Source organism: Bison bison, unplaced genomic scaffold (assembly GCF_000754665.1).
Source record: "Bison bison bison isolate TAMUID 2011002044 unplaced genomic scaffold, Bison_UMD1.0 scf7180017864466, whole genome shotgun sequence".
NCBI lineage: Eukaryota > Metazoa > Chordata > Mammalia > Artiodactyla > Bovidae > Bison > Bison bison.
Genome location: NW_011495027.1, coordinates 2,612,509 through 2,629,282, shown reverse-complemented (window position 1 = coordinate 2,629,282; position 16,774 = coordinate 2,612,509). Strand labels below are relative to the sequence as shown.

The following is a 16,774-nucleotide window of genomic DNA, read 5'->3' as shown; positions in this document are numbered from 1 at the left end:
GTGAAAAACAATGCCAATTGTGAGTTAATTTACTAGTTTAGAATGGTCAAGATTGGGTACTTAGAAACAATAATTTATATCTTCACATGTGTGATATTTACAGCTCTCAGCCATCTGACTCCAACTATCCTTCAGTCCCACACTGCCCGCCTCTTGTCCATCCCCAATTCCCTCAAACACTCTGTTTAAACATTTCCTAGAACCTTGCTACTTAAAAAGTGATGGGTGGACCAGCAGCATCAGCAGCATCTTCTAGATAGAAATGCAAACCCTCAAGTCCTATTCCAGGCAGATCCACTGAATCAGAGTCTGTTTATATCAACTTGCTGATATAAAAAAGTGTTATCCCAGTTTACGGTCCCCTTCTAAAGGGACTGTGGTTCCTAGTGGAGTCCTAACATTTTGAAGTGAAGGGTTGTCCCTTTATAGTGGCTTTGTTTGTTATAAATCTTTTTACTTTGTTTTGGGGTATAGACGATTAACAAGTGATAGTTTCAGGTGAACAGCGAAGGGACTCAGCCATACATATACATATCCATTCTCCCCCAAACCCCTCCCATCCAGGCTGCCTACAGTGGCTTTTGTTTTTAACTAAAAAGGCTTAAAAATTCTTTCAGTTCAGTTCAATCGCTCAGTCGTGTCCGACTCTTTGCAACCCCATGAATCGCAGCATGCCAGGCCTCCCTGTCCATCACAAACTCCCAGAGTTCACTCAGACTCACGTCCATCGAGTCAGTGATGCCATCCAGCCATCTCATCCTCTGTCATTCCCTTCTCCTCCTGCCCCCAATCCCTCCCAGCATCAGAGTCTTTTCCAATGAGTCAACTCTTCGCATGAAGTGGCCAAAGTACTGGAGTTTTAGCTTCAGCATCATTCCCTCCAGAGAAATCCCAGGGCTGATTTCCTTCAGAATGGACTGGTTGGATCTCCTTGCAGTCCAAGGGACTCTCAAGAGTCTTCTCCAACACCACAGTTCAAAAGCATCAATTCTTCGGTGCTCAGCCTTCTTCACAGTCCAACTCTCACGTCTATACATGATCACAGGAAAAACCATAGCCTTGACTAGATGGACCTTTGTTGGCAAATTCTTTAGCATAAAAATTATATATATAGATATATATCTGTATAAATATAATATTTCTTACAACATAAACTTCCTTCAACACTCTCCAACCAAGCTACAGTCTGCCTCTTTACACCAGCGTCCACGTCCTTCCCACAAGAACAGTTCTGCAACATCTCCTCTCCTTCGAAAAAGGAACCACACCACTGCTGCACACACCTGCAGGGACTGTGAACACACAAACAGGATCTTCCAAGTCTGTCTATACCCAGTGGGTACCTCTAATGAAAGGCTCTAAACTCAGGCTTTTGCCCAATGGCCTATTGAAAGTGACTTTTAAAAGTGGTGTAAAGAAACAGTGTTGCCTGCCATTTCAGTTCTACAAGGATCAAGCCATGGACAGTGTACCTTGAGGGGAATTCAAGATGATGAAAAATAGCTTTCTGGGCTTGGTTTTATCTAGATAGTTAAGCTATATATCTAAGTCAGTGACCCCAGATTCTTCTCATACATATAAAAGCACTAAGATCATTAACTTGTTTGTTCTTTATGATTAGCAGTGATCTTTGAATGTTCACCCACCCCAGCAAAAAATTCATGCACATTCTGGCTCTTCCCCTACCTCCTACTGAAATGAAGCATGATCCTAAGGAGACCCAAATAATAATAATGTAGCCATTAAGCATAGTCAGGGACCTTTAGTTCCTTCTCAAGGGCTATAGATAATATTCTGAGCCATAGCCTGTGAGCTCTTTTATAGATACTGAAACTCCTACCAGGAGGAAGAAGTTACCTCCATGATGACCAGACTCTGTCCATGACATAAGCTGCCACAATTCCGAGAACTGGCCTCAAAGTGAAAACAAACCCACCCTGGAACTGAAGATTAACTGTACCTAGAACAATCAAGATGATGTTGGTCAGACCACTGATGACCAATTTCAAGATGACTGCCAGAGCTGAGTGAACTGCTTTTGCAGGTAGCCCCTTTCACTCTGGAAAAGCTCTTGCCCTTGATTATGTGGGGAGGGGGAGCTGGCCTTTGGACAGGTGTTCTCTTCCCCACCCAACACAGCATCAGAAATAAAGCAAACTCCATCATCCTGGCCTGTTGATTGGCTTTTGAGCTGTGAGCAGCCACACCCCACTTTCGGTCACGCTGTTAGTCAGACACGACTGAGTGACTGAGCATACACATATGCCTTAGCACCTCAGAGCTATCTGATGGGCTGTTTCCTGCACTATTGTCCTCAGTAAAGTCCTCAAACAAAATTTAACTCCCAACTTTTGAGTCCTGTTCTTTTCTTTCTGTGGACAAGGGGGTAAATTATGTATCCTTTTATATATGTTATATGTGTTCAGTTGCTTCAGTTGTGTCTGACTCTGCAACCCTATGGACTGTAGTCCACCAGGCTCCTTGTCCATGGGATTTCCTGGCAAGAATACTGGACTAGGTTACCATTTCCTTCTCCAGGGGATCTTCCCCATCCAGGGATCAAACCTGCCTCTCTTGCACTGCAGGCAGATTCTTTACGGCTGAGCCACCAGAGAGACCCTTTATATATATTACATACTTCCAACTGCTTCTATCTGGAGATGCATATTGGCAGAATATTCTTTGCCCAAGGTAAACCCAAAGACCTTTTAAACAGTCACGAATTTGAACAGCCTGGACCTCTCAGACTTTGCTGCTCATAGGAATAGGGTCCCTTGGAAAAGAAGCTATTGGCCGGTTGGGACTTCCAAGTCAATATAACCCTCAGCTGAAAGTGGCATTTGGGTAAGTAACCGTGACCCTCCTTTCCAAGATTCATGTCCCGTTTCCAACAGGCGTCCTCCTTAGAAGCTCTGGGAGGGCAGAGCAACAGTGGATGCAGACCAGCACGTGGTCGTATCTGGGGGTCCTCAGTGCTCAGCCCTGGGCTTGGCATTCGTTGAAAGTGTCCCTGGTCTTGAACGCATCAAAATACAAATGACTTTTAAAATGGTCAAAGGACGGATGTCAGAATCAAAAGAATGCAGAAATCAAGGAAGAATAGAGTCAGGCGCCCCGGAGGGCAGGAAGTGCGCAGCCCAGCCGCCCGGGGGCGGTGTGGAGGGCGTGGCGGCTGCCCAGCGTTCCACCGCCCGCGCCGCTTTTGAAGGTGCTTCTCCGCACTACAGCCCGGCCAGCCACTCAGGAGGCCTCCTTCTCCCGCCGCTCCGGGCAGCACCATGGCTCGCGACGTGGAGGCGCTGGACCTGCCGGCGTGGAGCAGGGCCTCAGGTCCATCCCAGGGGCCCCAGTGCAGGTCAGTACCCTGGGGGCGATCGCCGTGGGGGCCCCCCTCCATCCTGCGGTCGCTCTTCGGGAGGCCCACAGACACCCTTCCCCGGGCTGCTCTCCTCCTTGCGTCTCCTGGCGCTCGCACCTCTGCTCCGGGGGCTCGGAGGCCGGCTGGCGCGGAAAAATTGCTCCAGGACACCAAGTTGAGACGCTGTCCAGCCGTGCTCCAGCCTGGAGCTTGGAGACCTGGCGGAGGTGGGGATTCGCGGCGGGGCGGGACGCCTGGCCACGCGCCCCTCTCCCCAAGGCTTACACCGACCAGCCTGGCTCCCAGCCGCCAGAGCCGCACGAGCGACCCCGCGACTCCGTGTGCCTGCTCTCCGACCCGGGTCCGCGCGCACCGGGCGGCTGGTGGAAGAGTAAGAGAGAGGGGCTAAACGGAGGGGGCCCCCTAGGAGCGGATCTGACTTCAGCGGAGGCGGTCTCGCAAAGCCGAAATGCGTGCATTGAACTATTTCGCCTACTCCAAACCCCGAGAACAGTGGAAAGTTTTGAAGGTGCAGGCATGGGCGGGCAGCCCTATCCTTTCCCCCAGGTCAGAAAGCCAGAGGAAATATCAGGTGTTTCCAGGTTAACCGTCAGATGAGGCGCCTGAGCTGTGTCTTTCTAGATACTGGACTCTGAAGAAATCCTCATCAAGTAGATGACTTTCCTGTTCTAGACTAGAGCTTTCTTGCTGCCTTGCTTATAGACTGCTTGCAGTTAGTTAAACCAGGCTGGGCTTTGCCTTCCGGAACAAACAGGCCTTTTCCTCAGGTGGGAGGGTTACAGTGTGGTTAACCCCAGTTCCTCTGCCTGTATGAAAAGGCGTACAGTTCAGACCCGTGGCTCTGCCAGGGGGCCCCACCTTCTCGGTCAGAGTTCCAACCACCCAGCCGTGCAGCTGAGCCTGGGAGGTGCGGACAAACAGGCCTTCGCTCCCCTTTTAATGATCGCAAAACAAATACAGTGGTAGGTTGTTAAATTTTCTTAAAATAGTGCGGAGACATTCCTGACTGTCCTGCGTGGCGCTCTCCATATTATTACAAATGAACTTAATTCTAGCAAGGAAAGCCAGAATTCGTGGGAAGGATTTACTTCATTTCTGGTCGCTGTCCAGATACGTATTTACCTAATTCCAAGTAACTCTGGTATGTATTTTTTTAGACTTTGACAGACCAATTTTGAAGTAGACAAAATTTTGGTGCAGCTTTTCTTGACAATCTGATACCCGTGAATGCCACATCGAAATAACTGAGTATCACGTAATTTATAGGAGCTTCCGAGGTGGTACTAGCGGTTAAGAACTGGCCTGCCAATGTAGAAAATGGTAGGTTTGTTCCCTGGGTTGGGAGGATCTCCTGGAGGAGGGCATGGCAACCCACTCCAGTATTCTTGAGAAGAATCCCCATGGACAGAGGAGTCCGGTGGGCTACAGTCCACAGGTTCACAAATGGTTGGACACAACTAAAGCAACTTCGCATGCACACATGTAATTTATAAACTCTCTCTCTTAATGCTGTTTATTTTTAATAAAGCAGATAGATAGAAATTAAACACTGCTTCCATCTACCATAGCCCTAAAATCCTTGTTGTAAACATAGGGAGCAAGTTGATCCTGGGTTTATTTACTATCTTTTGCTTGGGCCGATGAACAGACTTGTGCTTATGATGGGTATGTTGTGTATAATCTTTATTTCTTAAGTTCACTTTAGTTTTTTTCTTAGCATATTTCCTTCAGGAATTAAATGGTTTTCTCATGTCCAGTGAGTATCTTCAGAAAGTCCCATTCTTAGAGAACACATACTTGGGTGCACACATAAATAGGTTTTGAAGGGATTCTAATTTGAAATATACATATGTCCGGTTGTGCAGTACCAGTGGCACAGAGGATTTTGTTTCATCTCAAACAGAATGGAAGGTGCAGTCAGTAAGAAAGAGGTAGGAAAGGCTGTCTATGGATGTTAGGATGCAAATTCTGATGTGTTATGTTGAGGGGATTAACTATCTGGTTCTTGCAGAGGTGGGGTGTGAACTTCGCACGTCAGAAGTGTGTGTCCACAGAGATGCTCATCATCTCTGTGATTCACTAACCACATAGCACAAGTTTGGGGGAACCTGGTATCTCCTTCTGAATGAGGTTTTAGCTCATCTTCCTCTTCATACTTTAAGAGAAGTTAAACTCCCATTACTGTGAACTCTTGTTTCTACTTTAGAATTGTGCTCATTCGCCCAGTCATGTCCAATTCTTTGTCACCCTTTGGACTGTGGCCTGCCAGGCTCCTCTGTCCATGGGATTTTTCAGGCAAGAATACTGGAGTGGGTTGCCGTTTTATCCTTGGGGGGGATCTTCTCACTCCAGGGATTGAACCCGAGTCTTCTGCATCTCCTGCGTTGCATGTGGATTCTTTACCTGCTGAGCCACTGGGGAAGCCCACTTTAGTAAACCTGCCATAAATCAGACCCTGTGGTTTGGACCCTTTAAAAACAGGCACATTTCCCACACATCTCCTGACCATTTTCATGCAGAGGCCATCATAATAGTGCAAATTTCTCCTGCACATAAAAGCTGGTAAATCCTGATGAAGTGTTTGAGGAGGCCACATCCTCCTCCTTTTCTCCCAAGGAGGGGCATATCAAAAATGTTTTTAACAGTAAGATGATACATGTGAAATGTCTTAATGAAGCAAGTAGGAAGAATGGGGAGACAAGTAATGTACAAAGTGGCAGAGAATACAGAACTGAAAGTCAGGGGTGATCATATATGTCAGCTAATCTCTTTGACTAGGTCTCTATCCGTGAAGTGAAACCTAGAATAAGATAATTCTTGAAACTTAGTGCAAAAACAGGTCGGTTCTTGTGGCTACAATTTTTCTAGTGGCCAAAGAAAACCCTTTTGGCTCTGAAAGTTGAAAGTGGAATCTTCTTTGAGACTGGGCTGCTCTCTTTAGCTGAGGCTTGGAGTCCAAGCCCTACGTGTCTGTTCCTAAGAATGAGATCACCCTTCAGTGAGTTCTTACATCATGTGTTCTGAGCTTCATAGAGAAAAGTAATTGTATTTCCAGACTTCATTTTCTTTATCAAACTGCAATATTCTTCTCAGTACCAAATGTGTAAAGCCATGTTTTGGTTTGTTTACCTATTTGTTTGCTTTGGCAGTCACCCAGGGTTTTTCCTTCCCACTTTCCCCAGCCTGCCTCCAGCTGAGCTTTTACTCGATTCTGAGCTTTGGCTCCACCTCCTTTTCCCTGCGTGAGGAGAGCTTTGCGGATATGTTGCCCATAGATATTTATTCCCCCTCAGCTGGGAAGACTGCTTCCTTTTTTCTCCTTTGAAGCTTGTGTTTTGTTATCTCCCCTTGAATACATCTAGTGATTTTAGCCTAAAACATTTATCATATAAGAGTTAGTGACTAGTGAGGCTAAAGACTCTGGAAAATTGTCCTCGGTATAATTCCAAAAGACCCACAGTTTAAAGGGTGGGCTTAAAAAAAAAAAATCCTATCACCTATAGCAACTAGAGGGAATTGCTAGAGAGAGCGTGAATCTAGGGTCTCCTCAACTGGCACTGAGGTGGGCTTGTCCAAAGATAAGGTAAACTCATCCCATTGTTTGAGGAAAAATGGTAAATTATAATTTTGTTGTTGTTGCTGTTTAGTCGTTGTGTCCGACTCTTTGTGACCCCATGGGCTGTAGCCCAACAGATTCCTCTGTCCACAGGATTTCCCAGGCAAGAATACTAGAGTGGCTTGCCATTTCCTTCTCCAGGGGATCTTCCCAGCCCAGGGATCAAACCCATGCCTCCTGTGTTGGCAGGCGGATTCTTTACTTCTGAGCCACCAAGGAAGCCCAATTATAACTTTAGTTATAACTTTATTACTTCTTTTAATGTTCCTTCTCCTTAGGGAGAGTCATCAGCATGACCCTGTTATATCAAGCACTTACTGAAAATGTTAGAGAAACCAAAATGTAGGCAATAGTGTAATTGCAGTCATCTTTTCCAACTTTCATTGCATTTGGAATCCTGTGGTGGCTCAGACGGTAAAGCGTCTGCCTGCAGTGCAGGAGGCCTGGGTTCGATCCCTGGGTTGGGAAGATCCACCGGAGAAGGAAATGGCAACCCACTTCAGGATTCTTGCCTGGAAAGTTCCATGGACTGAGGAGCCTGGTAGGCTACAGTCCATGGGGTCGCAAAGAGTCGACTGAGCGACTTCACTTTCACTTTCTTTGCTTAGAAATGGAGTTTTGCTTCGCTTTTCTCTCTGACATGGAGAGCTGATTCTTCAGGCTGTGTTTTCAGAATACATGTTCAGAACGAGCATTTTGAAAACGCCAAGCCCTAGTTCTGCTTTCCTGCTGACCTGAGGCAGCAAAGTAATGATGGGAGATGATTTTATGGGAACTTGGTGGCACAGTTGTCTTTAGGGAAATTCCTGAAAGTTGTAGCATGCTCATCTTTTATGGGTGACAGGAAAACGAAAAGCCCCTAGTCTTTTTTCCGGGTATTTCTCAGAATTAGAATGACCAAGTCATTTTTGTTTTGAGTGCTGTGCTGAGAAGGTAACTATGGTTTCTTTCTCTGACTTTTTTTTTTAAACTTACTTTAATTGGGGTCCAGCTACCCTAGAGCCTGAGCTATCTGGACATCTTTCTCTTTTTCTCTCTTCTGAGCTTAGCAAATCTTGAGAAAATAAGTTCATTATAGGAACTAGAGTCAAAAAATAAACAAACAAACAAAACCCATGTGGAAGTTTGGGATTGGGTTAAAATCTTCTATCTGCCAGATCTCCTAGGACATTCACCCTAGGGTCAGCATGATCATTGCTGTAGAAACCCCGAATTTTAGTCTGCATTTACTTCCCCTGATTCTCCTCCTCCTATCCACTGCTCACAAGCTAAGGACAGGGAAATATTGGATTATCTGATATGTGTTATTAGGCTCTGTGAAATAGCTTATTTTAACTCAGAATGATAACTCGAGAATTCATGTTAATCACCCCAAATCAAGAAAATATGGAAAACTTAAAGAAGAAAATTAATATTACCTATGATACTACTTCACAGAGATTACTAAAAAATTTTTTTCTGGTTTATGCACTTTTAGACTTTTTAAATGTCTACATATAGCAATAAATGTCCACATTTTTGGAAAAATGGGATCTCAATATGTTTATTTTGTAACTTTGAAGAAATCTAACAGTATGTCATAGACATCTTTAAGTCAATACAGAGTTACAAAGAGGTTTGCAGTGAACGTTTTTTGTAACCGTGTTTTTGACTAGTTATTTAAACATTTGTGATCTAAATCCATAGAGTTTTAATTCTAAGATCACAGACACTCTTCTGATCTCATTCTCTTCTACTGCCAAGTGTCCTTCTTTACATCTCCTTTCAATAGATGGTTTGTGTGGGTGTGTTATTGATAAATAAAATTGAAGATAGATTTTAACCATTGTGACTGTTAGTAAGTTTGTTGTTAAATGACCATTGGCTTGTTCCAATCCCTTATATGTAACAGGATAAATGTTGAGTTGACCTTCCCTTATTAATAATCTGGAGCTCTCTACAGGTAACGGATAGTAAGCTTTTGCCTGTTTAAATATAATGTAGACATTTTTTCCCCCTAGTCTTTTTAATTTCTTAAAGTCATAACTTTTTGTGTTAAGATCTGTCAGTTATTTTCATTGGCTTCTGAACTTTCTCATACTTAGAGAGGCATGTTAAATTATATTTTAAAAAATCCTATCTTATGGTTCTATCAAATTTATTTTTAAAATGTGCCTAAGTTTTATTTTTGCATTTGGTTTGAGGGAGGACTCTAGCTTTCTCTCTCCCCAGTGGATCACAAATTTTCAAAACAATCATTGAATAATTCATTCTTTGTACAGACTTCAGGAATATTAATTGAAACAAAATAAGTTTTTTATCAGCAAACCAAGCAACTAAACTACCTAAAACCCTCTAATATATCTTGGCTAAGATATTTTCAGTATATTTGAAATTTAATTTTTTGTATCAATGATTTTAGATTTTCTATTAGATTTTTTTATTTGTTGTTATTTTATTATTGTTATTATTTGATCTTAATGGGTGCTGGCCAAGGAAAAGTTCACACAATTAGGATTGTCATCTTTTTTCACTGACTCATTTCTTTTTTCCAAAAAATATTCACTGAGCATCAATCATGTGTTACCTACTCTGCGGTATTCTGGGAATATAGTCATAAGCAAGACTGGGTCTTTATGAAGTTCTCTTGTAGGGAAGACCAAAACAAAGATTTCAAAGTCAGTTATGAAGGAAATTAACTGATGAGAGAGGCTGTGGAGAAGTCCTATTTTAACAAAGTGATCAAGGAGCCCACTCTGAAGAGGTGTCGCTTGAGCTAAGAAGTGAAGGTGAGAAGAATCTGGATGTGTGGCGAGTCGAGGGGATGGCAGAAGGGTAGGTGAAGTGGCAAGTGCACATGCCCAGAGCTGGGAGGGAGGTCTAGTGGGGTGGCGAGGAAGGGGAAGACAGGGTATGGGAAGGAATGGGCAGGGAACTTTTAGGCCATGGCAGGAGGGCTGGATTTCAGTCTGAGAGCAGGGGGAAGCCACTACAGGGTAGAGGAGTGATGTCTGCCTTACACTTTCAGACTTCCTCCTCTGGCTACTACGTGGAAAACTGGGAAACTGGCATAGTTTTCTGGTGAGGGATGATGATGCTGGGACCAGGGAGTCTGCAGTGGGTGTAGAGAGAAGGGAGCCACTCCACATTGTGTTTTGAAGGAAGACTTGCTCAAGTAGGTGTGAGGGTTGAAGAAGAGGAAAAATCAAAGCGTGACTCTGCAGCAAAAGTTCCTGTATTTTGCTGCATGTTAGAATTGCCTGGAAAGCTTATCAAAATCTCTATGCCCAGTTTATACCTGTGGGTGTGCTAAGTTGCTTCATTCGTGTCCAACTCTTTGAGACCCTATGGACTGTAACCCACTGGGCTCCTCTGTGGATGGGATTCTCCAGGCAAGAATACTGGAGTGAGTTGCCATACTCTCCTCCAGGGGATGTTCCCAACCCAGGGATTGAACCTGCATCCCTTACGTCTCCTGCACTAGCAGGTGGGTTCTTTACCACTAGCTCCACCTGGCTTATACCTGGTCACCAATTAAATCAGAATGTCTTGGCACTGAAACCTTTAAAAAATCCCCAGATGATGATTGTGCAGCCAATGTGGAGGACCACTGACAGAATGAGGGTTTGCAGCTGAGACATCTGGATGCATGGATGTAATCATGGTGTTGAGCACATGTGCAGAGAAGAGGGTGGAGGAACCTATTAGTCATGTGGGTGGAGTTTCAAGGAAGAGCTTGGCTAAGGGAGCCTGTTTGAGAGAGACATTTGCTGGAGATGCGAATGTGAAAGTCCACATCGTGTAGATAATATTTAAAGCCGCAGGACTCCATGAACTCTTCTGGAAGAGAGGATAGAGGAGCTCTGGGCTGTGTGTCCTGATGAGGCACTCTGGCATCTGGAAGTCAGAAGGAAGAGAAGCCAGTAAAGGAGACAAAGAGAAGCTCAGTAAGGGAGGGAGAAAACTAGGGCAGTGGGATGTCCTAGAAGTGGAGAGATGAGGTTGTTCCAGGTGTTCAGCTGGATCAAGTGCTGCTGAGCCACCAAGCTGAGGCCTGAGAAGTGGCCATGGAATCTGCAGCAGGAGATGGTTCCCTCTGAGCGGGTCCAGAATGGAGACCCAGTGTTTGCTCTAGAGAATCTGAAGCACAAAAGTACCTCGACAACATTAAATGCTGGGTTCATTCCATCACGTGTCTTTATTTGTTTTTTCCTTCTCATTTCAATAACATGTCCATTTAGAAGTTTCCTAAATTTATGGCATAGGGCGCTGTGGTCTGCCAAATTGTCACACTTTTAAATAGGAGAAATTATGTTGGAAACATTAGTTTATTTGAATATGCCATTTTCCCCCTTCATTCCTGACCATCTTATAGGCCATTGCTCTTTAAGAAATACTAATTCAGGGATCAAGAAGGAACACTGGACAAGGATTCTTATGGTATTCTTGGATCCGATTCTTATTCTAAATTGGATTTTTATAGCTAAGGGCAAATTGCAGCCCCTGGGCACGTTAGTTGCCCTGTTTGTGAAATGAAGAAATATGAACAGGTAATCTCTAAGGTAAGGAGTTCAAACTGGGTGCACATTAGAATCACTTGGGGAGCTTTTTAAAAGCCCCAGTGTGCAGGCTGCATCCACACCAATCAGGCCAGAATCTCTGAGGGGAGAAGCGGGGTATCGTACTTCTGAGGTGCCCCAGGTGACGTGGTGTGCAACCAGGTGTGGAAACAATAATCTAGCTCTGATACTGAATTATTCTGTCCTTGGTATACATGCATTCCTGCCCTCAAAATCAGGAAGAGGGGAGGAATGAATAGAGAGTGGATGGCAACAAACAGTGTCTGTCCTGGGGGATCTCAGACTTCCTCACATAGGAAGGGATTGAAGGCTGCTCTCCACAAAAATGAAGGGGTAAAGAAAGAGGTGGAGATGGAATCCAGGAAATGTGGAATCCAATTTGGGAAGGAGGCAAAGGAAATTTCCAAATTGATGGCCCCTGAAAAGGGGTTAGAAAGCAACCCATGTAGCTGGAGGGTTTCCCTGGTGGCTCAGACTTTGCCTGCAGTGAAGGACACCTGGGTTCGATTCCTTGGTTGGGAAGATCCCCTGGAGAAGGAAATGACAACCCGCTCCAGTATTCTTGCCTGGAGAATCCCATGGACAGAGGAGCCTGGTGGGCCCCAGTCCATGGCATTGCAAAGAGTCGGACACGACTGAGCAACCAAAACACACGTAGTTGGAATAGGAGGATGAGGGCGACAGGAATGATATCTCTGGAGAAGAGAGTTGACAGGATGCGCAGCTTGGCTGACTGTACTGAAAAGGAGCTGGCAGATTCATCAGAGTTTGATGCTAAAGCCCTGGTTGGTATGTGGAAAACTAAGCAAATGAGGGAAAAGGCAGTTAACTCCAGAAAGAAAATTTTGTAAGTGAGAATGTAAAATCCCAGTGTACTGATGGCTCAACTCTAAAGAGTATTTGCATACTCACTTCATAAGTTCTGAATATTAATTTATCCAAAATTTTTATCAAAACTTTGTTGGGAAGATGAGTGGGGAGGTAAACTGTGTATGTTGCCTGGTGGGGGGCAGCTATAAGAGCTATATCCTTATTTCCCTCAGTAGGATATAAATTGATAATATCCCAAAGAGAAAAGAATTATGGAATAATATTATTTAGAAATATTAAAGTAAATAGAAACAACAAAACCCCAAATAAAAGTGGTTGTCCCTAAGGGGCAGAACCAGGAATGTGGTTCATTGTAGTCCATTTAAAATTATGTACACAATTAAGTTGAGGGGGGAAATGACTGGGACCAGATCCTGGAGAGCTACCCAGATGTCAGTTCCTCGAAGGAATCCTGGTAGTACTCTTCACTGTGAAGGGGATGCAGGAAGAAGGATAGATTTGGGAAATGAGCTACAGAGATGTCAGTTCCTGGAAGGCAGCCTGGTAGTATTGTTCACTGTTATGAGGATGCAGGAAGAAGGATAGATTTGGAAACTGGTTCACCCTACTTCCCCTGCCCTATCCTCTGTGACTAGGAGGTACTAGTTGTGAGTTAGCAAAAACATTCTTCTCGTACTGCTGCATGATACATGATATCTATATAGATATGATAAGAGAAGGTTGCCTGTCAGTGTTATTTTCCATTTATTTGTTGGAGCCAGAGGAATAAACATCAATTTCTCTCAACATCAGCTGGAATAACAAAAGAGCAACCACATCTCAGTGGGGCTGCAGTTCTGAAACGCTCAAGAAATCCTCCCAAATATTTTTGATAACTTATCCCCATCAGTTAAAAGAACATCTACTCTATCTGAATGGATATTTACTTATATATTGTATGTAAAACTCTTGAGAGTCCCTTGGACTGCAAGGAGATCCAACCAGTCAATCCTAAAAGAAATCCGTTCTGAATATTCATTGAAAGGACTGGTGCTGAAGCTGAAACTCCAATACTTTGGCCAGCTGATGTGAAGAACTGACTCATTTGAAAAGACCCTGATCCTGGGAAAGATTGAAGGTGGGAGGAGAAGGCGATGACAGAGAATGAGATGGTTGATGATATCATTGGCTCAATGGACATGAGTTTGAATAAAATCCAGGAGTTAGTAATGGACAGGGAAGCGTAGAGTACTGCAGTCCATGGGGCTGCAAAGAGTCGGACACCACTGAGCGACTCAACTGAACTGAACTGAAAACCATATATACTATAAGACAGGTAAAACGAGCATTTTAAGGGATGCGACTGATGAGGGTGTTAAAAAGAATTGCTAAGTGTAGTGACTTTATGGTATGATTATCATTCACAACATCATTATATAATGTCTTAGGGTACAATATATACACTTAGGGCCAGGTTCATCACGTAACAATAGTAGATTTTGTTAGCATTTTAAATACTCTCTTGATAAATCTATTTATTTCCCAACTTTTTTTCAGATCAGATTTTCATTTCATCTTTTTTTAAACTCATGGCCAACCAATGTTGTGTTAGGGAAATGTTAGCTCTCCCATTTTCTTGATGTAAATTTAGATTTACATTAGTTTTACAAGGAGTCTGATGTTTTGCAAGAATCTTTATTCCCTTGCTCATTTTACGAGAATTAACTAAAGTGGATAATATACTCCAACAAATGCTTAAGTGGGCTCATATAAACCCTAAGTGGTGGGAATGTGCTGTAACCAATTTAGGGCGCCACCTGCTCTGGGAACCTGCACTCTCCCCCCATATTGCCTCGTGTACTTATACATGCATCTGACTTTCTGCCCATGTGAGGGTATCTTAAGTGTATAATTCATACACTGAAACTTGTAAATCTTAACTTCTCTTTGCTTGGTTAATACACTTAGAAGCCCTAGCCCTGTCTTCTCCACTGTTATCCCAGTGGACAGTCTTGCATACCTTCCTTGTGTGTTTACACCCCACTTTGGAGGTCACTGCAGTAGAAAACAAGCTTTCATACCTCTTTTTGAGTAGGGCGAGGGCCTTCCACAGAGAAGGCGGTGGCACTCCACTCCAGTACTCTTGCCTGGAAAATCCCATGGACGGAGGAGCCTGGTAGGCTGCAGTCCATGGGGTCCCGAAGAGTCGGACATGACTGAGCGACTTCACTTTCACTTTTCACTTTCATGCATTGGAGAAGGAAATGACAACCCACTCCAGTGTTCTTGCCTGGAGAATCCCAGGGACGAGGGAGCCTGATGGGCTGCCGTCTATGGGGTAGCACAGAGTCGGACATGACTGAAGTGACTTAGCAGCAATAGCAGCAGCAAGGGCCTTACAAGCTGAAAAGAAGTAGCAGTCTGAGCTGGTTAGCATATTTACTGAGCAAATTGTGCTCATGGGAACAAGGTACCATCACTGAAACTGATATGTGTATTTTTCCAAGGCAAAGGTCAAAAACCTTCACAGGTTCTTTGGGGGTTTACGATCCTAGCAAGGTTAAAAATTGCTGATAATTTGTTCTGTTTTGTTATTTTTCAAAACTTCAAGCTTCCATCAACTCTTTTGGCTGTTGATTTGCTAAAGTTGGAATTGCCCTTGGTCATATGATTGCCTTAAAATATGGTCATATGCATGCCCTTTGTGTAAAACCCTTCACCTACTGGGAGAACTAGGGAAAATCCACAAATTTAGAAGAATAGGTCAAGAAAGAACCTTCAGAAATGTAGAGTTTAGAAAGCTTACACATTTGCATTTTCCTTGAGATACCAGAATTTTTTAACCTAAGTATCATTAATATTCTTTTCTGTATTTCTATCATTCTGTCATTAGTTGATCATATTTGACTAATACTAGCTTCCAGGTGGCTCAGTAGTAAAGAATCCCCCTGCCAATGCAAGAGATGCAGAAGACATGGGTTCAATCCCTGAGTCAGGAAGACCATCTGGAGGAGGAAATGGCAACTCACTCCAGTATTCTTGCCTGGAGAATCCCATGGACAGAGGAGCCTGGCAGGGTCGCAAAGAGTGGGACATGACTGAGCAACTGAACTGAACTGAGAGATCTTTCTGTTTCTGCTTTGTGGTGAGAGGGCATGATTTTTCTTTTTCTTTTCCTTAGTGCTAGGAGTACTGCAGTTATTCTCTAAACGTGTGTTCAGTTGCTCTGTCGTGTCCAACCAGCCTCCTCTATCCATAGGATTTTTCAGGCAAGAATATTGCAGTGGGTTGCATTTCCTTCCCCAGGGTATCTTCCCCTCCCCAGGGATTGAACCCACATCTCCTTCACCGGCAGGCAGATTCTTTACTGCTGAACCATCAGGGAAGCCCTATTGTCTACCTCAGTGAAAAATGTCAGGAAGGATACAGGAGTGTGAATAATTTAACACCACAAGTGATCCCCATGATCATTATCTGGTACTTTGCCCTTTTTTTCTTGCCCAAAACTTATCTTCTTTAATTAGTTTTATTAGTTTAATATTAATGTCAAATACCATTTCTTGAACATTTAGTGGCCATATTAATTGAAACCAGCAGCTGGAAGAATTACTTGAAGCCTCTTGGAGCAGTTGGGGTGGATCAATTTCCTTTTGTCTGTTCCAGGGCCCTCAATGAATACTTCAGTTTGAGCACTTAACACATTTTATTGTACTCTTATCTCTTCACATTTCTCCCTTCCACTGGACTGAGCTCCTGGCAGGCAGGAGAAGGTCTCTGGCAGAGCTTGGCTCACAGCTATTCACCAAGCACTTGACCTACTGCCCCTGTATTTCCACCACTGTTTTCCAGAAAGCAACCTCCTGTACAGGGTTTCTCACACTGGGGACTGGGGGTATGTTCTAGGGAGGAGTTTCCATGGCCTTATTTTCAGGGTGCTATCACAACTTTGCAGATGCCCTTTTCATTTTATTAAGTGAAAAGACATTGTGAATCATCAGAATGAATACATTAGCTGCACGGAGCCACTGAAGTGATGGTGGTAAATACTAAAGCCCGCAAGGCTTCCACAGGCGTGTTCTCAGGGGTCTAAAGTTTCCTGTTGGAGGCTGTGGCTCTCAGTCACAGTTAAGATGCCACCTTATTCTTAGAAATGCCTCCCTCAATGCTCCATGTCGAGAGCCCTGTAGCATCTACCACTCCATGTATTTAAGACACATAATGGGATTCCTTCTCTGGCTTTCTGAATCTGTCTCCCTTGCTTCCATGATACATTTTTTTTTCTTTTGAAAAAATTTATTATTTAATTGGAGGATAATTGCTTTACAATATTGTGTTGGCTTCTGCCATACAACAATGTGAATCAGCCATAAGTACATATATGTCCCCTCTTGAACCTTCCCCCACCCACCC

General features: G+C 43.8%; 1 protein-coding gene across 3 annotated transcripts in view; it reads left to right on the top strand.

The window, feature by feature from the left end:
• Positions 1 to 3,180: 3,180 nt before the first annotated feature.
• Positions 3,181 to 16,774, top strand: part of MCOLN2 (mucolipin 2) — a 64,852-nt gene continuing 51,258 nt past the window's right edge. For 2 of the 3 annotated variants that reach the window (XM_010860312.1, XM_010860314.1), the window contains exon 1: positions 3,181 to 3,355. In XM_010860312.1, the coding sequence (XP_010858614.1) occupies positions 3,279 to 3,355 (77 nt within the window). In that variant the 5' untranslated portion in view covers positions 3,181 to 3,278. The other variant, XM_010860313.1, reaches the window with a different exon arrangement.